General features: G+C 40.0%; 1 protein-coding gene across 5 annotated transcripts in view; it reads left to right on the forward strand.

Moving 5' to 3' along the window:
- ATXN10 (ataxin 10) overlaps nt 1-27,882 on the forward strand; it is a 155,580-nt gene that overhangs the window by 105,212 nt on the left and 22,486 nt on the right. For 4 of the 5 annotated variants that reach the window (XM_006127756.5, XM_075899999.2, XM_075899998.2 and 1 more), the window contains one exon: nt 16,210-16,273. In XM_006127756.5, coding sequence (XP_006127818.3) covers nt 16,210-16,273 — 64 coding nt within the window. Of the gene's footprint in view, nt 1-7,914; nt 7,942-16,209; nt 16,274-27,882 lie in introns of those variants that run through there. The other variant, XM_089770309.1, reaches the window with a different exon arrangement.

Consider the following 27,882-nt stretch of genomic DNA (forward strand, 5'->3'; position numbering starts at 1 on the left):
CTAAGACTTAATGAAAACCAACCTTCAGTTAACAATCCCAAAAGATCCTCAGCCAGCTGTTAAAAAGCTCTTGGATGAAACTTATATGAATCTGATGATTTAAAAATGTCTGCTCATAGTAGCTTCTGGTCATCATGTTCCAGGAATATAGGGATGGAAAGAATATCACCTTATGATAAAAATATATCATTTGATTATTCTCTAAATACAGAACAGAAGTTTTTATTAAGCTTTTGCTTTTTCTGCATTATTAATAATTCAGCCATTTTCATTTAGTAATGGACCAATACTGTTGTCAAGATTCCTTTTTTGTTCCTAACATGTTTTAGAAACTCATTATCTTTTACTGCCCGTAGATTTCTGTCTCTTCATTGATTTTTCTACAACTTGTAATTTCTGATTTGTATTCATTACCATCAACTTTCTCTTTCTTCCATTTGTCCTGTATTACTTTTTTTTTTTTTAAACATCTGACTTCATTATTTTTGACTAGTGTAGCCTGCTTCCTAAGTTGTGGCTTTTTGGCATTTAGCAAGCTTTTCTTAAATTGATTTCCAATTAATTCACATCTTTCTGTTTTAATTTCTTCCTCTCAGCTTATTTATTCTACATGCACACTATAAATGTGGTCAAGTCATGCTAACTTGTATTGAAGCTCCCACTAATTTTTATTTTTTATCAGTTCCTCTTTCTCTGTTAGAACAAGCTCTAATATAGAATTCTTCAATGAGTGCTGTCCCTGTGGGGATTCTGCTCAGGTCTCAGCCCAGGGGTTGGAGATTTTTGCAGACCAGTGCCCCTCATGCCATGCCTGCGCACCTAGCATCTCCCCCAGCCTCTGCTGTTTGTGGAGCGCGCGCACGGCCCTAGTCCCATCAGTTCTTTTTCAACTGTCCTCGGCTGAAGACGGGGTTCAGAGCAGCGTTCTTCTTCCTGACAGGAGATAAGAATTTTACAATTAGTTTTAGGGTTTTACCTCATAGTTTAGTCAGTTTTTGCTTGTTTCAACGTTTGCTACACTTTAAAAACAAAAAAAAACCAACCCTGGCAACTGCTGCCGTGGTGGCTTTTTTCTCTTCAGTGATGCCTACCTCTGATGGCCTTGCCTCCTGTGTCAAATGCCTAAGGGAGTCTCATGCAGCTCATAAGTGCCCTCAGTGCCTGAATGATGGCAAGGGCCAAAAAAGACCGCAAAATACGGCTTAAAACGTTACACTGGGAAAAATCTCTTCAACCATCAAGGGACAAACCAGAGGAGGCACGGAGACAGCAAAAGCCCTCTGACAAGGCAGCTTCCTCACCCCCTAAAGGCTCTCAAGCCGTAGGGCTTCCCGGCACACTCCTTATCAGCATTGACCAGAGGCCAGGAGAGCTGAGGCAGAATCTAAACTCGATGCTCTGACTGGTGCCAATGAGACAGCAGTCCCAGGGAAGCTGCATATGCTTCCACTGTCAGCTCCTGTGAGCTCTCCCTTACTGCCTGAACAAATGGGGCAGAGTGACCTTGATCACTCTCTGGCACCACAGCACAAAGAGGCGCTGCGCAAAATGCAGCATCGACAAAAATCTCCTCTGCCTGACACGAGCGGCTGCTTTCTCGCCATGCTCCACAATGCAGGGGCACACTATTATGCCACAGGGTGCCCATCCCTCGCCTACACTGATATCCTCAAGATTTGAGTATGGTGGAGGGCATAGGAGCAGGTTCTCATTGGGCCACTCCTCTCCTTCTCTATCACTGTCTTCCTGGCATTCATACAGAGACGGGCACCATCCCATGTGGTCCAACCAGCCATGAATGTATCTCTCACATAAATTCCAGCCTCAGTGGGTCTCTTGGGATGCATGGCAAGGGTACTGACCACGTTCCTCCCATGCCCACCACTCAAGGCACACAGCCTCTACATCCCAACAACTTCGATGTTCACACCCACAATTTCTGTAAATTCCTCGCTTGCCCACCCTCCCTCAGTAATCTCTCACGAGGTTCTAATGAGCATGACAACTTAGTTCACTCAGATTCAGAGAGTTCCTCACACGAACATAGGTCCGGGTAGAACTACTATAATGACGACTTTACCAGGGAATGTTTTTCCTGACTTGGCCTGCTTATCAATATACAAAAATCCATCATACAGCCTATGCAAAGGATAGAATGTACACCCTATGCAAAGGATAGAATGTGTCGGGGCATTACTAGACTAAGTTACTGCAAGAGCCTACCTCTAGCTGAAAAAGTTCGATGTGCGATCTTGTTCAACAGATCACGCAGACTTCCTTAGAATCATAGAGCTGGAAGAGACGTCAGGAGGTCTCCAAGTTCCGGATGTGCCTCCAGCTATTGGGACATATGGCTGTCATAATGTTTGTAGTCCTATTCGCAAGGCTACACGTGAGATGCCTTCAACATTCTCGCACTCAACTATATACCAACCCAACACAGCATCTCACGCTTCTCAGACTAGACTCAGGCATCTCATACCAGTACTGCAGTTTCTAGAGTGGTGGACATCTCCAGCCAATCTGCTTGCTGGCATACTCTTCCACTGGCCAGGCCCCTCAGTTACCATAACGACAGATGCATCACTCGTGGGCTGTGGGGCCTGTTGTGGTGCTGCATCAATACAGGGTACATGGGTCCAACATGAGAGACACTTACACATCAGCATCGTGAAGCTCAGGGCCATTTGCAGGGCTTTCACCCATTTATTCCCCTGATAAAGGGCACAACTATCTGTCCTCACGGACAACACACCTTCTATCATCATCATCAACAACAACCATGGGATCAGTGTCCAATGCGTTGCTCACTATTTCCTTCCATCTTTCCCTGTCCAATGCGGAGTGGCTTAGTTTTTGTAGACTAGCTATACACCGATCTGCTATATCATCTACGCATTCTCTGTGAGGTCTGCCTCTCCTATTTGAACCATCTATTATGCCGAATACCAAGGTCTTGACTTTTTGCTCATTCTACAAATATGCCCAAATAGCTGTAGCTTCTGCTGCATAACTTTCTGCAGGAGGTTCTCTTTTGGCTCTATCTTCATATATAATTCCTCACTGGTGACCACCTGTATCCATCCTATTCTCAGGATCTTTCTATAACAACTCCTCTCAAATGCCAATATCCTTCTCTTTGAATCTTCCGTTATCACCCATGTCTCTCATCCATACAACATGCTGCCTAATACATACGTTTTCAAGACGCTTAGCTTCATTCCTAAGCTAATCGCTTTGCTTTTCCAGATCTTATCCGTTGTCTTCAATCTCGCTCCTGCTTTTGCTATTCTAGTTATTTCCTTCTATGTTTTATGTCAATTGGCAGGGGGGGTGCCCGATCACACACACTATATGCCGAAGCAATCAGATTTTGGAACTGGTATATCAGGAACCAGATAACTCAAACAGCCATGTATATACTGGGACAACAGAATGTGAAAACTGACAAACTGAGCAGACATTTCTCAGATCAGCGTGAGTGGGAGGTGAGTATCAGTATCCTCCCCTCAATCTTCCGCAAATGGGGCTTTCCAACTATAGCCCTCTTTGCAACACCTCACAATCGCAAATACCACAGATTCTGCTCCCGGGCAGGACTGGGCAAGAGGTCACAAGGGGACGCCTTTACCATTCGCTGGACAGCTCCCCTACTCTACACTTTTCCACCAAGTCCTCTTATCGACAGAGTGATCAACAATATTCGGTTTGTTCAGACCACAGTAATCCTAATAGCCTCAGCCTGGCTAAGACAACCCTTGTTCCCTTACCTCCGCTACCTGTGGATAGATCAACACATCTCTCTGCTGGCGGTGCCAAACCTTCTTACACAGCACCATGGCAGCACAAGCCACCTCAACATCAAAACTCTGAAACTTATGGCATGGCTTCTTCATGGTTCCAAAATGAAAAACTCACCTGCTCAGACAGAGTCCAACAAGTCTTACTAAATAGTTGGCCTCCCTCCACAAGAAGCACCAATCCAATGGACACGTTTTCAACAATGGTGCTCGATGCACAACTTGCATCCCACTAAAGTCCCTATACCTACCTCACTTGACTACCTAATGGACCTTATGACACAGGCCACTCCATCAGCTTTATCTGAGTCCACCTAGCAGTGATCACGGCTGTCCATGACCCGGTAGGCAGTTTCTCCCTCTTTGCATATCCCATGGTGAAGCATTTTCCTTCAGGTTTACAGAAAATGAAGCCAAACCTCGGTGCCCCCCCACCCCCACCCTCTCTGGTGAGACCTTGAATTTGGTCCTTGACATTCTCACTAGGTCACCTTTGAGGCACTAGCCACTATGCCCCCACAATACCTATCGATGAAGGTGGCATTCATGGTGGCAATAACATCATGGAGGAGGGTAGGAGAAATCACAGACCGCATAGCAGACCCACCTTTCACTACTTTTACCAGGGATAAAGTCATACTCACACCTCACCCCAAGTTCCTCCCTAAGGTTATATCTGACTTGCATGTAAATGAGCCCATTTACTTACCTGCATATTTCCCTAAACCTTATGACTCCAAACAGGCTATATTACATACTCTGGGTGCAAGGAGGGCAATTGTGTTCTACCTTGATAGAACTAGAGCAACCAGGAAATCAGGCAGACTTTGTTGCATGGTCAGGACCACGCACAGGAACAGCAGTTTCGGCACAGCACCTATCCAACTGGATTGCAGGCTGCATACATTCCGTTTATGAACTTAGGGGCAGACAGCCACCACAGTCCATCAGGGCTCACTCCACATGTGCGATGGCCACTACAATGGCCTTCCTGAACAATATACCATTGGTGGACATTTGTAGGGCAGTCACATGGTCCTCACACCATACTTTTGCACAGTACTATGCCCTACAGAAGGGCCAATACCCTCCACATCTCTAGCAGATGTGGTCCTTTCTTCTTCGACTTAAAAAGACTCCAGTGCCCACCTCCATCGGGCAGGTACTGCTACAGAGTCATGTGAGTGAAGCACTCACATGGACACCACTCGCTGAAAAAGAAGTTGTTACTCACACCATGTGTGTCCCTGTGGGTACTCCACTACCCTCCTGTTCTCCCCTCTGCTTGGAGTCTCCATGGACTTCAGGTAGAAAAGGAACAGACAGGACTCGCGCCGTGCGCACACTCCACAAATGGTAAGGGTAATGCTCTTAAAAAATCTCTGATCCCTGGCACGAGGATGCACCGAGAGCTGAGTGGAGCACCCACAGGGGGACACATCTCGAAGAACCATCGCTACTGCACCTGGTGAGTAACTATTTCTTCCTCTGTCTTGACGGGAACTCTTTTTCTGAGTTAGAAAATTTGTCATCTATTATTTTTAGAAATGCCAAAGGTGTTTTAGTATTGACAGCATGAGACCTCCAGCACATGTCAGTCAAAGTGAAGCCTCCCGTGATCAGATGGCTTTTTTCCCTACACGTTGTGGATAAGGCAGTGGTCCTCCTCTTCCCAACTGTGTGTTGGTGTCTTAGTGAATATATTGTGATATAACTAGTATACATTTATTCAAATTTACACATACCTAGAATTTATTCTTTAGTGTATCTTTTGACTGTTTAATGAATGTTTAAGATGCAATCTTAATTCAGCAGAAGTAAAAGATTTTTACATAGTTCAGCAACATCCTTCTCTCTGCCCATGATTCCAGTTTCATTCATCTTTTTGTTCATTCTTTCACCACAATATGTTCACCTCCTTCTATGCTGTGTCCCTACATCCTCCCCGAACTGTCTTGTGAAACCACCAGTCTTAATCTCATTCACCCCCCTTTAAAATCCAGTAGTCTTTCTCATCACAACAGATATCCACTTACTGTGTTAGAGTGCAGGGGTGAGATTGATGGGGGCAGTGGGGAGAGGGAAGAACTCAATTTTAATATGCTTGTGTTACTGCAATAGTTCTTGAATAGTTAACATGCAATCATGTCATTGTTTTCTCTCCCCCATCATTTGTAACTCTCTCTTTTGGATGATGTCTAATATTAGTCTTGTCTGTAAATTCCTCAATTTTGGGAGATGCCTATGTAAATGTTTGTGTTGGGTTAAAACAATAAAAATAAAATAATATTAATTTGCTCTGGAAAGATGAAGTGTACCATTTGTAAAAACTTTTCTGTTGTATTCAGTTTCCCTTTTACTTTAGTTTAAATTGCCAATTAAGAGAAGAAAATAATTTTAATAATAAAAAAAGTAAGTTGATTTGTGGCAAGTTTCTATATGCATAGTCCTCAAATCTTCAAAAGCAGGAGAAAAAGATACAGGATGATTTTAAAGCCCATTGTGGTTAATGCTGATGACTATTCTATTTTTTGGTACATGTATGCAGTAAGATAAAATGGCTCGTCCTGCTGAGATTGCAGTGCTTGAGGTGCATCATTAGGCTTGAAGCAGAAAGCAAAACACCACAACCACCCAAGTAGTGGCAGTTTTCCAGAACAACACGCCCAGGAGTTTCCTATTACAATTACGAATTGACTTCAGTAGTGTTAATATGTTTTAAATAACTGTAATAAAGAATAATTTATCAGGCTTATTTATATTAACCCTAATTCCATGGCCAAGAAAAAAGTAGGAGGTATCAAAATTCATTGTAGACTTAAAAATGAAAGTAGTAGAAAAGCATTATCCATGTTTTTTGCTATTTTCTGTCTCTGTATTCCTATACATATATTGTAAGTAGGATTCTCTCAAGATTTTAATGACAGATGGAGGACGAGTTATTCATTTTCCACTTTATCTGTCAAGGGCTTTGGTTAAGATACCTATATAGCATGCTAAAACCTATTTTTATAAGAACATTGTTGCTGTTGCTTTAAGATAATATAGACGTGAGAAGTTTTTCAGGAAATCGATTATGCAGTGGCTTGTCACCCACAAGAAATTTGGAGAAACTCCACATATTAAAATGACAGACTTCAAGATGTAATGGACTGCTAAAAACGGCCTCTTGGTACTATTTTCGTGGACAAGATCTCCTTTTTACTACATTTTTAATAGCTCCATGTCAGTTGTTGAGGAAAAGTTATGATGGCCCTTTTTGCGGAGTTGCTTAGTGGTAGAACTGATCATGTGTTTTTTGTTTTTTGTTTTTTTTAACTAGCTGTCAGTTTTTGGGAGAAAAATCTTCCTGTAGATTTATTATTTAAATGAAAGAAAACATACTATGATTATATTTAATTCAATACATTGTAGGGAAGCAATAAGGAGCGGGTATTAATTTTAAATCTAAAATGACAAAATATATAACTAAACCAGTCCCGTCATGTAAATACTATATCATGTAATAGAATTGTGTGTCCCCATATTTCTTCAGTCTTTTTCAATGCCATTAATTGGTTGAAAGTTTTTACGTGACTGTATTGATGAGTGACATATCAAGCCCACAATAATATAAAATGGATAAACCACTAACAATCCAATATACAGTATCTGACTGGAATGTCCTTTTCATTATCTTCCTCATCTGAACTGCCCTCTGCACTGTTCATCTTACTCTTCCTCATTCATGCTTTCACACACGTGCTTCCTTTGTGCTGGAAAGCAGTTAAATCCATTTGCACGGTACTGGCAGTCAGGTAGTTTCCATTCTTTCATGAATTTACAAGTCATCAGCTCCAAGACTGTCTCAAGAGCAGGTGAGCTCTTCCTTTCTTCTGTTGGCTCACTGTCCTCCATGACTAAGCCATGCTCTGTTTTAGAGCTTGGTATGACAGCATGCATCTCCAGGCTCCCATGCCAGATAATAGCCCAATTATTGGCACACCAGGCATGAAGATAGAAGTAGCCTTTGCATGGAGATAGCTGACCAAATTTTACATCTCCCTTCTTAGATCCGAACAGCTTGTATCTTAGCTCATTCACCTCTGTTTGACTGAGCTAATGCATTCTACAGGTGAATTCCTGAAGAAGAAAAGAGGTCTATGGACAAGACCCGGTGTTGCCTTGCACAACCAGTTCTCTGAAGAGTCTCTTCTCTGGTCATCAACTTTAAGCCATTCACCTTCCCATATCCTTCAAAAGTACTAACAGAATCACACCCATTTCTAATAGGAGCAGACTTCTTTTCCTAGTGATATGCCAAGTTTGCTTATATTCATTCAATTTTTGGTACCAATTTAACGTAAATTTTGCCAGTGTCACTGAAGAAAGCAAGAGAAGAATTAGCACATCAGCGTCCTCAGATACAGTAATAACTGCTTTATGGTTTGGCATGTCGCATCTGACTGTTTGCTTCTTGTGAAAATGATTATGAAAGAAAGTTTATTCTTTCTTATAAGCTTGTTTACAGTATTCCTTGCGTGTCAGATACGTCACTTTCTCACCTGTTTTATCCAGGAAATAGAGCTTTTTCCATTCATTGTACCAGGACTTGATGAGAGCAGTCTTGCTAGAAGAATATCCTGGAAGTCAGTTGACCAGGACAAGGCCACTTCAGCTTCAGGCATTGGGCTCGTGGTCAGTGTTGGAATTAGAAGTTGGACTGAGAGTCATGCTGGAGTCCGTAGTCAGGAGCCAATGCCAAGGGTCAAACTAGAGGTTGGGGACTAGAGAGACCAAGATAGCAGAGGAAAAGGGTTCAAGGCAGGGTGGATGCAAAGCAGGAGTAGGAGGAATGAGGTAGCACTGGAGCCTGCATAATAGTGGTCCAGAGCATTGAGCGAACATCAAGTAGCTGCTGCTGCTAGCTGAAGAGCAGCAAGTTGGCTGTCCCTTATACCAGTCAGGTATTACGTCCCATCATGTAGCGTCCATCTAATCAGCGATACTGATTAGGCCCTGATTCCTGACATTTGCACCTTATTGTTGGATCCTGTTGCCAGTTAAAATGTTGGTCAACAGCATTTCAGGACCCAAACCTTTGTTTTCCCTGTCTAATTTTTAATTGTCATAGTACATATTAAAGATCATATCTGTCTGTAAGTTGCAGTCCTCAAAGCTGACATACATGTTCTCTAATTATTTTTTGTGATATTTTTTTCTTTTGTTTGTTGTTGTTGCAGGTTCAAAAGTAAATGTTTGTGGTTCAGTTTTTAATGCTATATGAGGATCAGTCTGGTTATTTGTTCCCTGTATCTTATTCCTCAGCTAAAGGCAGTTTCTAAAATTAGTCCAGCAGATGAAGTTCAAATTCTGTTTACTCTTCTCCATCAGAGTAATTTACCAACTATACATGACTGCTTCGGAAGGAAAATAGCACAACAAAGCCACTGTAGATTTGCTTTCTCTGAAGGTACCATTTCTGCTTTCAGTTATGTCAGCCAGAAGTCTAAAGAGAAATTATAGCCTCCTACAGAAAATTCCCATTCATTGCATATCACCCTGAAAAAATTGTTCCTAAGAAATATATTTCCGACTTCAGATGAAAGAAAAATTCCAATTTTCACACCAATCAAGAGATTACTTCTGCCCCCAAGAAAAGGGAAAGCACTTGTTCATGTCTTTAGTCCTTAAATTGTACCTGTATTGGGATCAACTGTCTTTGTACTTCTTGGAGAGTCACAAAAGTATCCATTGGGACAAAAAATATCTGAATGAATCAATTGATATGTCTAACCAGGGGTCTCATCAATAAACACACATCAGGCCAAAAGTCAGACTAATTCTTGGATAGAAAAGAGGGGAGCCTTTGTGAGAAAATTTTGCAAAGTGACCACTTATAAATCCATCCATTCTTTCGTAATAGGATCACTGTTAATACCTCAGGTAACAGAGCTTTTAGGGACCATGTTATAAAGACCATAGAGGAAAAAATAAATGTGTGTTTTAAATCACTCTAATAAAGTCTGTCTGTTATTTCTCTTTACAGCTCAGTTGTGCAAATTACTGAAGCTAATCTCTGCAGAAAGGGCAATTTTGCCTCTGTCTCTGAAGTGGGTTTCTGTGAGAGTTCAGTATCTGAGGATGTTGTTTTTCCTACACCATTGGTGGCTGGTGGTCACAAGATTCGTGTGTCAGTTTTACGAAAGTTCTAGTTCTTGTTTTACTAGCAGCGGCCCCTTGAATTTTTTCTTTCAATTTGTTCCTCTGCCTGTGTCGTGCCTGCAGTGAGAAGAGGCCTGCTCGCATGCATTATTAGCGCTCGTCTCATTTTGCTTGAAGAGAATTTTTTTTCTTTTGTGACACAGCTGCAACACATACTATGTTTGTGAAATATATATTATCTCAATAGCAGAAAAAAGATGCGAGAGAGAGAGAATTAGAAACAAAGCCAGTCACACATCTTCCAGAAGAAGAGGCATATCTGTTGAATACTGTCTCTTGTCTAAAAACATGTACTTATTATTGTATCATGTCTATTTTTTGCCAGCAAGACAATTGTTTAGGGATTTTTAATCTTTCCATGTTTCTATGCTTAACAGTCTACTTGTTTAGCATTTATCTAAACATAAATGTGCATCTTGTTTGGAGAGAGTGCACATATTTGATTATTTGTGTTTAGATATCACTAAGAAATCCAGCTCCATTGTACAGGATTCTGTACCCCCCCCCCTCTCTCTCTCACATACACAACCACCCACCTACCACAAAGAGTTTTCTGTTACACACACACACAAGGCACAAAGTTTACATTCTGACTAATGGGGCCGACTTTAGAGAGGTCTGAATTTAAGTCTAGCGGTAGTCTCCGTTTCTGTTGTGCTTTCTTTGGTTGATGTGAGTATTCATGTTACACTAGTAACATTAATCAGTAATAATTACTTCCCTGCATTTTGTTAGTAAATACTTCACACTGGTCTAATATGAGGGATGGCAGTCTTGCCTTGCAGCTTCCTTCTCCCTGTTCCCGCAGCCCATAGAGAGTGTTTGTTGTATCCCTTTCCGAGGCTAAGGGTCTCCGGGTTTTTGGTTTTTTTTTATTCTGTTCTCCACTGCCACAAGTAAACTTTTCTCTGACATAACCATTATTCTTCTAGCTACTGGTGACTGAATAATACCTCTTCAGAGCCCATCCATGCATCTACCCACTCTTACGAGTTAGAGGAACAGGACTTCTGGACTATGTGCAACATGTTTTTCATGACCCCTGGGAAACAATTTAACATGCGGGGGCGCAAAAACCCTCCTAGAATCCCACGTGCAGTCACTTCACCGATGGCCCTTTGTGCAGTCCTGAGCATTTTTCTGAGCCCTTGAGACACAGAATTTAATTTTTGGACAAAATAAACACCTGGGGTACAATATACTCCTGGTGTGAGCAGATAAATCTCCATTAATGCCAATGAAATTGTGCATCTGCCAACAGCAGTGAATTTGACCTCCGATGTGCAACTTTTGGACTACATAACACCAGTGTTCAGCCTGATTTAGCAATTACTACGCCTCAGAACTGACATGTCCTGACATATCCAAATAATACACAATACATACTTACATTTCTTGCTTTCTTTCAAGGGAGAACTGAGTTGGCATCTTCTGTTGGGGCAAAGCCAGTTTATAAATTGGTGTATAATTATAGCTTTTCAGTATTGTACATTTTGGGAGATTGTTTTGATTAGTGACTTCTACAAGTTTAAATAAATAGCTTGTGAAAGTTCAACTAAAAAGGGGGAAATAACTGACTATCTTTCTTTTTTTTAAAGTCCCTTTGCGCATAGGAGACATTTTCCATAAGTCTGATACGTTTGAATTCTGCACATTTGTTCAATATTTTGATATGTTCTAAAAACCGTAACTAAGGACAGTATTGTTCACATTGCAGGATGGTAATATGGAGCGGTGTTTTAAAAGAATTGTTTAGTTACACTATTTAAAAAGTGTTACTTCTGTTTAATTTAGCAGTTATCAGGGGTCTAATATTTTTAGTTACCTGACTTGGTTTATAGAATCTCCTAATCTTTAATTTTCTTAATTGACAGTAACTGACATTTTCTGTAAAATACTTGAAATTGCTGCTTCTAAAAAGCGGTTCAAGAAATCGTGATAAAATAGTTCAAGAACTTACTGATGTGAACATTGCAAGTTACTGATGCACACAGCACACATTTGATTGAGACTTATTACAGGCAGTCCCCGGGTTACGTACAAGATAGGAAATGTAGGTTTGTTCTTAAGTTGAATTTGTATGTAAGTCGGAACTGGTACATATTGTAGGGGAAACTCTAGCCAAACATTTCTCCAGAGCTCAGTTTTATTCTCCCACACCTCACTTCCCTCAGTCCTTTATTCTCAAGCTGAGGTGTCTGCTGAGAAAAGCCGCTCCGCGTCTCCCTGGTCTGCTGGGGGGAAGCAGCTAGTGCGGGGTTGCCTCACCCCGTTTGTAAGTAGGGATCCGATGTAAGTCGGATCCATGTAACCCGGGGACTGCCTGTAAAGTCATTGTCAAAATTCCCATTGACTTCCGCGGGGGCCACGATTTTAGCCTAAATGTAATCTGCAGTTTTATTTAATTGCTTAAATTGGCATAATTGTTCCTGTAAAATATAATAGTCCTTCAGAAAATGACCTGGTATTAATTTAATCAGGTGCAGTATCTAATTGTTGATGAATAGATGACACTGCGTAAGTAGGGGCTACATTTAGTGCCTCTGCTCTTAATCTTGTGTGTGTGTGTGTTTGTGTGAGAGAGAGATTTGTGAAGATTTATCCCTTCTCAAACAGAATTGATCAGTCTGTGCTGTCTTAACTTCCTGACGCACTCGTCACGTAACACTACATTTTACATTGGTGGCAAGGTTGCAAGTTCACATATCATCCCCTTCACACTCATTTCTGTAGAAATTCTCATAAAAGGTGTAACTTATTCGTCAGAGGCACTTCTATGGCTAAGAACTACTTTTCAAAGGAAGAAACTGAGGGATTATCACAGTTTTGAGTCATGCTACTGTGATTTCACCGGAACGGTGCTGCCCAGGAGTAAGGCAGGTGAGTTGGGGCCTCATGATATGAAAGTTTAAGAAATATGGTCACCTTCCATTTTGTATGCAAGATATACCAAGTTAGAGTATGATTTAAGAAACCCTCTTTGAGAGATCTTTCCCAAGCCCCTATGAATACTTTTGATGGAAGGCCATTGTAATTTAAAAACCTAACTTGTCAACTGAAACACATAATGAGCACTAGTAAACAAAGATTGTCTTGAAGAATGTTTCAGAGGAAGCATTGCCAAAGTAATCTTTCCTTTGCACACACAGTAGGGTTCCTTTCTGCCTCACTTCATCATACCTACTCTACTATAACTCATGGTGTACCTACTGAAATAAATCAGTTGGGCAAATGAACAAATCTAGCCTTCCTAGAAACAAAAGACAGAGCCCAATTGATCAAATTATCTCATCTGCATATTTTAATTTTATATTCAAGCTAATACAAATGGTTGTTCATGAATTTTATAGTTAGCTTTTCTTTATTTCATAGATATTGACAGGCTGATACTTGTGCTGTAGTTTGCAGTTCTTTCTCCTTTTTATCTCAGCAGTAATTTTTGAGAATTTGAAGCTATTAATTAAACTTAACTTGTATTTTTATTGTGCTGCTTGAATGCCTGATTTTAATCAGACCTGAACAAACTGCCTGACTTATTTCAGTTGATAGAACTTGATGTAGATTAATTTATACTGTTCAACATTTCATTGATGGGAAATGGAAGGTAATGTTCTGGGTGGATCAGAGTTTGGCCACAGAGTGTAAAAAATCAAAGAACTAATGTTTGCAAGTGCAGATGACAATTGGATTATTAAAAGGTCACTGTTTATTTAAGCTTTGAAGTGTGACATCAGACATGATGTCCTTTGGAAATAACATAAGAAATAGCATGGATGGAATGCATATTTTAAAACTTTTTCGTAAATTCCGTTTCTGGTAAATGTAGTTATGCAGATTAGCATTGATGTGCTAAAATAGCTTCTAAGAACTATCAGAGTGTTTTGGTTTCTGATAAGCCATGTCAATTAGTCTTTTTCTGCTGTTATTATTTTCTCATGTTGTCACTGAGGGTATGTCTACATGACTGCGGTAAGTTGACTGAAGCTATGAAACTCCAGCTATGTGAATAATAGGGTTAATTTATTTTGTTTTTCAAAGAAAAATAAATACACACCAGTCAACTTTAAAAAGGGGTTATTTCATATACATAATGTTCAGATTTATAGAACAGGTTTATGTAGATATAGGTAATATCACATTTTCTGCAGACATATTTGCATGATTTAGTACCATGTAATACATCCCATAAATGCATCTTTTTCTTCTCGTAGAGTCTAAAAGGAAAGTTTTATTATCTATATGTTTTAGAAATGTGTATATCCATTTGTTCAAGAACTCCACCTAAATGATAAGAGCTAGGACCACTAGATTTAGTATGTAGCTTTCTCTTACCCTAACATAAAGCAAGGTCAGAGTTTGGTTGTGGCAGGATAATGGGATGTGCCTGGAATTTGATTCTTTCTCATAAAATAGAAAGGGAGGGGTCTGGTAGGAGAAAGTTATACTGCGGAATGACCACAGGGGACAGCAAATGACCCGGGGAAAGCCATTGGTTGGCAGCAGCTGACATCCTGGCCTGCATTGCCTGTACTCCAGGGTGAAGCCAGCAGCCAAGGGGTATGCCCTCTGCCCCACTCCTGGTAATTCAGGTGATGCCGGGTATGTCTTCTAGGGCGTATGTGTAGTTAGAGGTGAAGAGACTAAGTACTTTAACTGGGGCTGTAACCTATAACAACCAGTTACATATTCTTACAAATATTTATAACTAGAAGGCTTAGCTGGTATTGCCCGGGTCCTTCAGGGCAATGGGGCTGGTGGTGTAGAAGTTGTAGGAGTCAGGGCAGGGGGTTGGAGATGTGGAGGGTTCGTGGCAGGAGGCCAAGGATGTGGAAGTCAGAAGTGTGAAGTTGAGTAAGGGCTCAGTGTAGGGAGCTGGGGATATGGAAGTCAGGGTAGGGGGGTTGAATAGGGTCTTAAGGCATGGGGCAGGGGATGCATGAGTGAGGCCAGGGGGTTGGGCGGAGGAGAAACTCGGGAGGGAGTGGTAGGCTCAGGGCAGGGGGTGGGAGTGGCTGCTGGTTTCTCCCTGGAGGAGGCCTGAGGTGGCAGGGACTATGCATCCCATCCTCTAGCTTGTACCGAAGGCAGGACTCAGTGGGATATGCAACCTTGCCTACTGGCTTCTTCCCAGGGGCCACAGCAGGGTGAGCTGCACAGTCCAGCCTTGCTGGAGCTCCTGGTGCATAGAGGGTGGCACAGTTGGACTCTGCTGGTGTGTGTGTGTGTGTGTGTGTGTGTAAAGAGGGACCACACTGGCTGATCCTGTCGGCGCTCTTTGGTCCCAGTCCAGAGGCGAGGCCTGCAGAGGCTGGTTGGGGGGATAGGAGTGCTAGGCATCCCACAGGTATGGGGGTGAGAGGACCGTGGCTCCTCTGGGGGCAGTAATATCTGCACTTCCCGGCCATGGTGGTGCTCTTGGGGTGGGGGTGCACAGGGGCAGGGTTGACAGGGCTTCCCTGCCCACCTGCCACTGTGGGTGAGGGCTAGAGGGAGGGTTTGGTGTAGGGGGGCCACTACCTGGTCTGGTGGCTGGCAAGAGGGCAAGCCTTGGCCCTAGCTGTCCACACTCTTCATTGTGCAGCCACCTCCCTGTGGTCGCTCGGCAGTATAGTTGTCCCTTTAAAGAGCCTCTCTCTTTTCATGTTATGGAAAACAATTGAATTCTGCCATTTTCCTGGCCCCAACAAACCCTGACCTTACTTAAAGTTAGGAGAAAGGGAAGCTGCACACTAAATTTGATCCTCCTCGCTCTTACCATTCAGGAGAAGTTCTTGAACAAACAGGCAGGCAGACAAACTGACAAGTTCACAGGCAGAGATGTACTAATCTCTAAAATATATAGACTTCTGATAAATATAAAAACTTCTGATAACATTTTTCATTCGTTGTGTAAATGTACTTGTTCATGGGGTCTTTAATCTATTTAGAAGCATAGGTTTTCAAGGTAGTATATGAGACCTAAGCCATACAAGGACATACCTCACTAAGACAGATATTGAAAGTAGGAGACATGCAAAATTAATGTACATTTGTGTGAATATTTGTTTAAAAAACTTTTTTCCTTTACAATTTGGCTTAATGTGTTTCCCATATATTAGTCAAACTGATGTATAGGTGCTTTTGGTCATTTGTATCTTTGCAATCTTTCTTTTTATTCTTTGATATTGAAAATTGTATTAAACTAAGCAAATTTGTTTTCATTCAGGTTTATCAATTAGATGGAATTCCACTGATTCTGGACAACTGCAGTATTGATGACAACAATCCTTGTATCCTTGAAGTTCTACATATTAAAAATGTATATTCTCCTATAACATATTTGGGGAGGCATTGTATGCATGTAGGTATGAGTTGACATACATTCTGTAGTCTTTGGAGTTGAGTCTTGTATCCTGTATGATTGAACAGGTGGTTTCCTCTGCATTTACATTGTTCTCAGATTTAATTATTGATTGTGGTTATCTTGAATATAACCATTTCTTAAACTGTAATCCCTACTAATCTCTATATCATGCAAATTCTCTAGGCTATCATTGAAGCCTTACCAATCACTCTGCCAAAAGAGTTGATTTCATGTTAATGCATTTCAACAGAGAAAGGGTCGATTTTGGATTTTTTTTGTTTAAAGAACTATTTAGATAGTACTAGGGCATCCTTAGAAATTTTCCTTTTTATAACTGTATCTTTGATCTTACTTGCAAAATTAAGGATGTCCTCTTGCTCACTTGCTTGATGTTTTGTTCTGGTGCTATTTCTGAATAATATATGCACTCTACATGTATGTATGCCCCAATGTAATGTCAAAAATGCATTTTGAACATTTTTTTTAAAGAAGTAAATAGTGTAATTGAGCAAAATTCTTCCTCAGATTGTCATGACAAACAATGGATATATTTGGACAAAAGAACAGCCAAGATGCGTTCAGAATCCAGAGGTTTCTATATTTTTAAAATGTTTACAGCAAATTTCTGGGAATGCTTTACTGTGGGTAATACAGAATCAGTAAATGCTGTAGGGAGATTGTGGGTGAATTCCAGGCCTGTTGAAGTCAATTTACATTTTTGCCATTGACATCAATGAGACTAGGATGTCAACCTGTGGATGGTTTGTGATTCTCAGGGTACATCCATAGTCTCTTTATATATTTAAAAAAACTTTTTCTGCAGGCTGACAGAGTGACATCATTACCCATGAGAGGGTTGGTGATGGTGGTTAGTATAGTGACAAGGGGCCCTGTCCCCTAGTGCAATTAAAAAAATCCACAGTACTAAGTCTCAGTTGACTTGGGCTTTTGGGGCTTAGGTTTCTGATCTTAAAAAAGCTGTGTGGATATTTGAATTTAAGACCAGGCTCTGAAATCCATCCCCCTTTTGGAAATCCCAACCCTGCTTCTAGCTCAGGACCAAATATCTACATTATTTTTAACCCACCTATCCAAGGCTGAATCAACTGATGCAGGAAAGCACTTAGAGACATGCTTAAATATGAGTGTGTTTTAAGTCCCATAGAAGTCAGTGAGACTTAAAAAGTCAAGTTAAGCATGTCTCTAAGTACTTTCCTGAATTGGAGTGAACTTGCAGCTTTTCCTGAATCAGGGCCTATGTCTTGTTTTCTAATATCCTCACTATCTCCAGTTCACTGTAAGACTTCTGGATTGGGATTCATAATGGAAATCTGGATTAAGACCATACTTGGTCATTTTAACTGACAATTGAGCTTTTGCTTCAACTGACATCCATCCAGTGAACTGAAATAAGTAGATAAATAGTAAGTGGTTCATCAGTTTTACACAATTATTAAACCTGAACAGTGGAAAAATAGACCTAAACTCAGAGATAAATCTGGCAATTTATATGATGGAAAAATAGATGTCAGTTAATGATGCAGGTTATTGAACTAGTTGTGAGATTTTTATATAAACAGTGCAGACGATGTATTATGGGTTTTTTTTTCTGTAACTTAACAGCATTTTTAAAGAGCAGCAACTGCAAAACTCAAGAGGATTGTAGTTTGAAGGAAACTACTTTAAGTAGGTTCAGGAGATTATTGTCATAATTTTATTGCCACAGCAACATCAAGAAACCCTCTAAATCAGGGGTGGAGAACTTTTTTTGGGGTCGGGGCCACTGACCCATAGAAAAATCAGTCGGGGGCCACCCAAGTGAGTAGCAAAGGAAAAAAACAAACCTCACTGGCATGGCTCCTGATTGAGAAGCAGAAAGACACTCCCCACATTGGCCTCTCACACCAGAGACTGGAGTCAGGGCTGGGCCAGTAGATTTTTGTGGGGTCCCCCAGGCTCTGTGGTGGAGACCAAAAAATGAGGGATTCAGTGCATGGGAGAGGCTGCTGGGAAGAGGGCTTGAAATGTGGGATCTGCGGGGAGAGAGGATTCAGCTGTGGGTTGGGGTTTTATGGGTCTGGGAGGATACTGGGTGGGGCTGAGCAGGAGGTAGGGTGCAGGAGTGGGTTGGGGATGGAGGATCTGGCTGAATGGGGGAGAAAGGAGGGTTACCTGCCACAATTCCCTGGGGATGCATATGGTTCTGTGTCCCCGTCCCCCCCCAGGAGCTGCCCCCTACTGCTCCTATTTCCCCTGATTACAGCCAATTGGAGCAGTGCGGGGAAAGCCTCCAGGCAGTGCAATGTTGCACTGCCATTTCCCCAGCAAGGAGAGAGAGTACAGTAATGTGCAGAGCCATACGCACGCACGCCAGGAAGAGCCCATGGGTTGGATTCAGCCCCGTGCTTACCTGGCTCTTACCCGCAAGGCTTGGGGACTCCCTGCTGTGGGGAGGGGAAGCACCAAGCCTCAGGGGCCAGATCCAGGAAAGCCAGGGCTGCATCCCACCCCTGCTGTAATGTTACAGTCAGATTTTAAGGTATCTTCAGACCAGTATATAAGGATCATGAACAACATTTGATCCAGTGACTACAGCTAGTATGTTGCTGGCTTATAATATCCAGATCCTGAACAAACTGACAATGCAGTCAATTTTTACCATTCTCAGAGGAGACCGTCAAACCCAGCCACTGTTTGTAGACCACAGTTGGTGTTTGTTTTGTCTACACTTTTAAAAGTGAATTCAGATTAACAAAGAACAAAACTGTGGAAAGCAGTCTATTTGTCATCATAATTTCATTACATAACTATAATTAACCTATCACTTAAATCAGTTTCTGTACCAAGTAACTGGAGGATAGCTACCATGATGCGCTTTTTAATGCTTCAGAGGTGACCCTGGAAATTACAGCCTAGTAATTCTAACTTCAGGAATAGACAGATTAGTTTGAAACCATACTAAATACCAGAATTATCAGACTATTGCACATGGTTTGTCATGGGAAGAGTTAATTCTGTGTGTATAGAAGGAAATCATGCCTCACCTATCTAATATTTTTTTTGAGGCATTAGCAGTCATGTGGTCAAGGGTGATTCAGTGGATATAGCATACTTGGATTTTCAGAAAGCCTTTGATGAGGTCCCTCACCAAAGGCTCTTAGGTAAAGTAAAGCAAAACAGTCATGGGATCAGAGGGAAAGTCCTCTCATGAAACAGTAATTGGTTAAAATATGGGAAACAAAAGATAAGAATAGGTAGTCATTTTTCACAATGGAGAGAGGTAAATAAGGGGGCCCTCCAAGAATCCATAATGGGATCCATTCCATTTAACATTTTCATAAATGATCTGGAGAAAGGGGTAAACAATGAGGGAGCAACATTATTTAAGCTATGTTAAGTCCAAAGCAGACTTCAAAGAGTTATGAAGGGATCTCCCCAAACTGGGTTATTTGGCAACAAAATGGCAGATAAAATTCAATGTTGATTAATGCAAATGTCTATTGGAATGTCTATTACCAGTTTTGAGTATCAAATGATGGGGGTCTAAATTAATTGTTACCACTCAAGAATGAGATCGTGCAGTGAATGTTCTGTGAAAACAATCACTCACTGTTTAATGTCAGTCAGAACACTAAAAGAATATTGGGAACCATTAGGAAAGGCATGGATAAGAAGATAATGTTTGAGAACAAAAAAGAGATAGTAGATATGATATAAATCCATGAAACACTCACACTTTGAATAGTGTGTCCAGTTCTGGTTGCCTTATCTAAAAAAAAAACAAAAAAAACCAACAACATTAGAATTGGAAAGAATACAGAGAGGCAAACATCATTGGGATATGGAACATCTTCCATAGGAGGAGAGATTAAAAAGATTGGTACTGTTAGTCTTAGAAAAGAGATGACTAGGGGGCGGTACATATGATAAAGGTCTATAAAATCATGTATGGTGTGGAGAAAGTGAATAAAGGGTTGATTACCCTTTCAAATAACTTAAGATCTAGGGTCACCTGATTAAATTAATAGGAAGCAAGGTTAAATGAACAAATGGGTACTTCACAAAACACACAGTAAATCTGTCAAAATTCTTGTCAAGGATGTTGAAAAGGCCGAAGTATAACTCTGTGTTTGAAAAGAATTTTGTAAGTTCATGGAGGATAGGTCCATCAGTGGCTATTAGCCAAGATGCTCTGGCACACAGTGTCATGCATCTGATTGGTAAGGGTGTGGGCACCACAGATCATTTATGAAAATGTTCAACAGAATTGATTCCACTACAGATTCTTGGGGCACCACCGATTTACCTCTCTCTATTGTGGAAAATGACCACCTATTCTTATCCTTTGACTCCTATATTTTACTGATAATTGTCCTGTTCTGTTCATTCCATTTAAAGCATTTGCCATTGTTTGCTGATGGATACTTGACTAATTGGTCTGACTCAGTATGGCCATTCTTATGTTCTTAACAAAGCTCAGATACTGATAACATTTTTACTAATGTAATATTTCCCCATACATTTTGATTGACTTTTTTTGAGTGCAGTATAGACACTGTATACTTTGGAGAAGATGGAATGCTATTTGCTTGAATTTAAAGGTTTTCTAATGCAGTAACACCTTTTAATATGAGCTTTTATAATATACATGTTCAGATTGCTGTGGGTACTTTAACCCTTCATTTTCTGATTCTCAAGGAATTGTAATTGGGATATTAATTTTGCATTAACATTTTCTTTCATGTTAGTTTGCCCTTGGATCTGTTTTGCCTTCTTATTCTTGAAATGCATTCTTACGAACGTAAAAAAATCAACTATTTTTTAAAAAAGTGAGTTGGTGGTAGCAAAGCTCTGTTTTGCTGCGATAAAGCTTTCTGTAACTTAGGATTATTATTTTGATTCTCTGTTTTTGGCTTCTGCTTCCAGGACTTTCTCAGCCTCAAATATCTGACCATATTTAGTCACAGTTTCTCTCCCTACCATCATATGCTCACACACGAGTGATGGATCCATTTCACGTGAGAGATTGGAACCTCACTGGCTTATAAAATCAAATGTCTGATCCTGCCTTTTCATGAAGATGTTCTCCACCCTCCTTTTCACTTGTGTAGAGACTGAGACTACTTTTGTCCTTTGGCCTAAAGCTCCTCTAGCATTGTTATGTAGCATAGAATTGACATTCTCCCTTCTCTAAGCATTCCACATGTGATGCGTTTACAACATGTCTCACGGGAGAAGCAAGAGGAAGCATTTAGAATTAATTTCTACTTTCTTGCTTTTTAGTACATTCTGCTATAGCTGGGCATTGAGGCTAGCTGAAGTTTGGTGATCAAATATGAATGTAAAACAGATTAATGTATCTTTAAATTATAATAATCTAGTGCATAAAATAAACAAGGAGACTTTATTTTCAACTTCAGTTTGGAGCAACTTTTATCTACCCTGTCTGTAAGCAAAAAATGCACCTTTACTAAGGTTAGACAGCCATCCTGCTTCAAAAAAAAAAAAAGCACGCCAGAATGACAGCTCTTTTCCAAAGACACTTTTCTGTTTTCTCTTTCTGTTTCTCTCTCGCTCTTGCTTTTTTTTTTTTTAAATACAAGTGCTTGGATGGCTATTCTAATAGAGATTCAGAGTGACACAAAGCTCCTTCTACATGATCACACCTGTGATTAAATCAGGTCTGTAATGTTAAGTATAAATATATAGTCCTTGCTATAACTGTAACTGCGTCTTCTGATGTCTGGTGAGGATTTAGTGCTATATTGTGTAAATTGAGGAATGCCCTCTATTCTCATTGGCTTCACTGAGAGTTTGAGTGCTCATCACCTTGCAAGAATTGTTCAGTTCTTCACAGTATTACTCCTTTGGGGATTACAGATATACCTGCAAACTTTATACAGTATAGAGGGCATTTCCAAAAATTCACTTTTATAGTACCAGTTTATATTGTTGTGTTTTTCAGTTTATTTCAGGAATTACGATTTTGCAGTTTCTCTTGGGTTGAAACTTTAGGTTATACTTAGATACTTTAACAGGAGAACTGCTTAGATTTCCTACTAATATAAACATAGCTAAACATTAGATAGCTGTTCATTTTTATTTTTTAGATGTATTCGCTATAGATGTATTCGCTACAGATGCATCTATACTAATTCTACAGTAAAACTATAGTTAAGGTTGCATTTTGATTTCCACTTAAAGCAGGTCTACCATTGCTATTCTATCTTTAATTGAATTCGGTCTCCAAATCTGGCACACGCTATCATCAAAAGACTTGCATTTTGAATGCAGTTCTTTTGATTAAAAGATTCTGTAACTTTTGCAGAGAAAATCTGTGCCAATGCTTTTTTCCTGTAATGTACACAATTCACAAAGCAATGCCAGACCGCCATGTTAGAAGCTGAAAGAGGTATTTGTTGTTATTTAGAGAATACAAAATCCTTTCAGAAGTTTTTATTGGTGTCTGATGGAAATAAATCCAAAGGGGGGAAGGAAGTCTATGCTAGAGATTTTTCTTAAAAGGAATTTTCTTCCTCATCTTTTATGAAAATGTAATTCTTTCCTATTCACTTATTCAAGGGATTCTTTAAGTTCAATGTTTTGGTCAAAAAGACCTATTTTAAGGTAAACTTGAAAGGAGCAAATATTTACTGATGTGGCCTAACTCAAAGTTGCCATGACAAAGGCCACTGTAAGCAGAACTTTGCTATGCCATAACCTTCTGTGAATATCTTTTCATGATATTCATGTAGCATGGCAGTATATTTTTGAAGACTGTGACCTGTTCTTCATTTGTTTCTGGCATTCAGGGGCACAGCTAGCATACTGCTCAAATTCTAGAGAGACTGAGGTTGTGTGTGGAAAAGTTAACAGGTTTTTTTCCTACATAGAGAGTATAGATAATTGGTGGATCAAAGTTATTGAAGTTTAATAACTGGTAAGTGCTGCCATTTAAAGTTAACCGGAACCTTTTATTGTCATGAATTTTATTTCTGCACTACATAATTTGGCTGAATAAGTCACTTCTTCCAAAACTCTGCAAATTAAGAAGTGACATACAGTTCTGAATATATCGTGTTTCTGTTTTTTCAAATGTTCAGATTTTTATGTGGATATATTGATATGAAGTTTTTGTACATTTCTGCTATTATATATGAATTCCAGTCTGGCAAAATTTGCTATAACCAAAAGTGCAATAATACTTAGAAAAACAGGGACTGTACTTTTTTTCAGGAGCAAGAATTGGCAGCATTATTGGAAGGAAAACCTGTGGTTGCTTGAGGCTTTCTTATTCCAGTGGTTGCTGTGAAGCAGTACATACAAAGTTCTTAGTTTAGATAATGGATAAAATATAGAAAATATAAATGAAAACTAATTTTCAGATACTCCCTTTTAAACTTACACCTTTCTTTTCAGTCTGAAAGTCATCTAAGAGGTAGATGCAAAATACTTTCGACTTCATGGCAGCAGCTAGTATAATTGTGGTTCATGAAACCTGTGACTAAAGTTAGAAGAAATCATGTTGCTATGATCTACACAATAGCAGTTTGTTTGTTTGTTTTAAGATGGTAAGAAAACCTTTTGGCGAAACTGACAGACATTTTATTTCAGAGTTAGAGTGCAACCTAAAACAGGCCACATACTGTGAAAAAGCCTCATTGCTGAATAGAAGCCAGTAGAAAGCAAAAATAGAAGGGTTATTAAATTTGGAGTGAGTGATCATATCGTTGAGCTTCACAAAAATGTGGCTATCTCTAATACATTGTCTTTCTTTGAAAAGCTCGCCACAGACTCTACAAATATGTTCAATAATTTTTAGATGTATTTCTCAGTTCTATATTTTCATAGGCATATGGAAAACAATTGTACTTCAGCTAACATGGTGCATGCACAGCAAGAAAACAATACGAGTACTCTACCAAATGCTGCCTACAAACCAAGATCTTCCCATTTGAAACACACTGTCCTTACCCTGCTCCCTCTTTACTAGTGGTTCTCAACCCATTGTGGGTCATACATGCAACTCTGTGTGTTATATGGAATGCATCCACACAATATATATACCATCTGTAAGGCCCAGAGGATGTCACATGGGCTGCAGCTGTGTGCTGATTGGGCTGCAAGCAGCCTGTTAGTTGAGAACCACTGCTATAGACTTTGCTGTATTTGGTTCACCCTCAAGTAAGACTAAATCTCATAGTCTTAGTGGGCATGTGTCCCTGTGGGGGCAGCTCTGGATTATTGCCCCAAAATATGTACTATGAGTGTTATTTCAGGCTGTGTTACTGCTGCTCTCATTCCTCAAGCATATAGAATTACTAATACTGTGGTGTCTATAAACCAGTACTGATTGGCATCATGTACTCTGAGAGTTGGAAGCAATAATTTGTTGGTGAGTGGGCCAGGAGGTTGAGGGAAATTTGATGGGCTGGAAAAGGCAGAACCTGGAAGGAGAGCAGAGGACCCAGAATGCAGTGCTAGTGGTAACACAAGATGGCAGTGAAGGAGATGAGACTAGGAAGAAAATAAAAAGGCTGACAGCCAAAAAAAAAAAGGCTTTACATTGCCTGCCAAATTCAACTTTTCTTTCAGATACTTAAAACTCAGAAATTCTGAAAGATTTTGGTTATGATGTCTACACAATCTTTAACATAAATCCTTTTGCATAGGTCTTGCATATATGCATAGCTAAACTGGTTTATCCAGGAGCTGGAATTGGTACGAACTTATGCCTGTTCCTTGAACAGGAACCTGAACACTTTTTGAGCATCAGAGCAGATTCCTTCTCGTTTGCTGCTATGCTTTCTGTATGGTTTTCATATAGGTGCTAATCAATAGTGAGCAGCTCAAATATGGAACCCTCAGTCTTCCAAGCTACTGGGGTTCCTGAGAGATTTGGTTGTACTATGTCATTTTTCCTGTAGAAATATCAGCATGCCAGATTGAAATGGGTCACAACAGATCTCAGTAGCTTTTAGTTGCTGTGTTGATAGGTGAAAAATATTGCTACCAGTGTTTTCTGTAAGCTGAACACTTTTGCAGCTGCTCAGAAGAGATTCAGATGCTGCCCAGCTAATTAGCAGAGCATTCACAGCTAGTTTTTTGTTTCTGCTTTTGGTGCATATTTGTACATGCATGGGTGCACATGGAAAATTTATTCCACACATGGATGGAAAAGTCCACCCATGGATGTAAAAGATTAGAGGGAACATTCATTGCTACTCACAAGGATTTCTTCCAGTGAGGAAGGTCACTTGTATACTCTTCCAATACTAAGGGGCCAGAGGGTAGGAAAATTCTCGCAGATAAAATGTAAGGCTTCCTGTGTTTAGAGCAGAAAGACGGTTTTGTAGTGAAGGCAGTGGCCTGGAACTTAGATCATCCAGACTCCATTCCTAGCTTGTCAGTGCTGCAAACTTATGTGACTTAGAGTGGGTTTGTCAAAATGACTCAAGGGAATTAGATGCTCAGATCCTATTGAAAGTGATTGGGAGCTGGGCATGGACCTTTTAGTCAGCTCAGAAAATCTCATCCCCAAGCTCCCTTTACATCAATTTTCCATCTGTAAAATGAAGTGGTAATATTTCTTTTCACCAGCCTATTAACTTGTCAACTGAGATTGCAAACTGTCTATAGCAGGAGTGTTTCTTGCTATGTCTTTGTATAGTGCCTTGTACAGTGAGGCTGTAACCTTGTGTGGGCCTTCTGGGTGCTACCATATGCGAATTAAGGGTGGTGGTTTAGCAACTTAACTTAATTTCCAGAGTTTGGTGAATGCAGAATTTGTATGACAATTTAAAGTTGCATTGATTTTTTTTTTTGTTTGTTTTTGTTTTGGAAGGAATTTTTTTGGTGTGTGATAGAGAATACAGAATGCCCTTCCTCTACCAGCTGTACAAATAATTCTCACCCATCCTGTCACTGACAAATTCAAGGTCCTAACAAATATGAAAAAAACTAAACAGCAAGGGGAGAAGTGTGGTTGGCACTTGAAGGAAGAGATTCTGTCCATGAAAAAAAATCTTAGTTTTTATAACTGTTTTTCCTTTGCAGTCCAGTGATTAGGAGCATTGTACTGGGAGTAAAGATTCTTGAGGTCTGTGCCCATGCCATTGACTGGCAGTGTCAAGTTAGTCATGCTGCTTGCTCTCTCTGTACTTCAGTTTTACTCCACTCTAAAATGGAGTTGATACACATCAACAATGATTGCTAAGCATTTTGAGGTCTCTGGATGAAAAAGTGTGTGTGTGTGATAGATAGATAGATTGATAGATTAGATAGATAGATCACCATAAGATCCAGGTACTGACCCAATCACAAGGGTCTATATTTTGTAATTTGCTCATTCCAGGATGCATTTATATTGTGAATTTTCTCAATACCAAAAAAAGTTTGCATTGTGCTTACCATGAATAATAAATGAAGTTCAAACTTTGTTTTGAACATATAAACCTGCCATGTTATACCTAGAAAGAGATGTACGTTACAAGTCTCTGTGGCTGAAATTCCTGCCATTTCCAACTATGACCATTAGCAGATGTGCACAGTACACAGGTATATTGTAACATTGTGAGGACTTTCTTGCATATATTATAAGTCCCTTCAGAAGAATAATCTCCAAAGATAAAACTCATGCATGTAAAAATAAAGAATTAAAGTTAATTCATTATTTCTAAACTAAAATTTGTCATATTTGTCCTCTGCCCTAATCTTCTTCCAATGATTTAAAACCAGACAAGTTTGAATTCCTGAAAATGGATTTTAAATGACTAGAGATCACCAAAAGATGAACCAGAAAATCTATTTCACTGTCTTATTACTCAAAATGCTTGCTTGATTTTTCTTCAGCCTTCAAAAAAAATCTCCTCTGAGGTGAGACTAGACTTGAGAAATTTGAGATTCCCCCCCCAAAAATTTAAGAGGTGTCCAAAATAGTTTTCAGAATGGAATGCCTTCTGCAACAGCTTTCCATATTTCAACCTGTCTTTTTGACATGTACTCTTGCATGTCTCTCCAGAAATGTCAAACTTAATATAGGCAAAGCTGAACTCTGTTTCTTTCCTTCCAGATCTTTCTGGCTTTACCCTCTATTCAGTCACTGTTGACAACAGCACCATATTCTCCATTACTTACACTCTCTTAGGCTATGATTACACAGCAGTGTTACTCTGGAATAACAAAGAACATGTCTAAACTGCACGCCATTATTTCAAAATAATGTCAAGCTGTAGGACTTCTTACTCTGACTCCTTCTGTAACCCTCATTTTGCAAGGAGCAAGGGAAGTTAAAGGAAGTATGTTCTTCCTTTGACTTCCTGCTGTGTAGACAGCGCTAAAAGCCCAATTAAACTATTTTGACTTAAGCTACGTAATTCACATAGCTCCAGTTGCGTAGCTTAATTTGACTTTTGCCTTGCTGTGTAGACGTGCCCTTACAGACCCTTGACATTTTCTGTCTTGATTACTACAGTTAGAGTTGGGTGATTTTTTTTTTAAATGAATAGTCAGCTCACAGAAATGTGTTTTTTTGTT

Source organism: Pelodiscus sinensis, chromosome 1 (assembly GCF_052426305.1).
Source record: "Pelodiscus sinensis isolate ZL-2025 chromosome 1, ASM5242630v1, whole genome shotgun sequence".
Classification (NCBI taxonomy): domain Eukaryota; kingdom Metazoa; phylum Chordata; order Testudines; family Trionychidae; genus Pelodiscus; species Pelodiscus sinensis.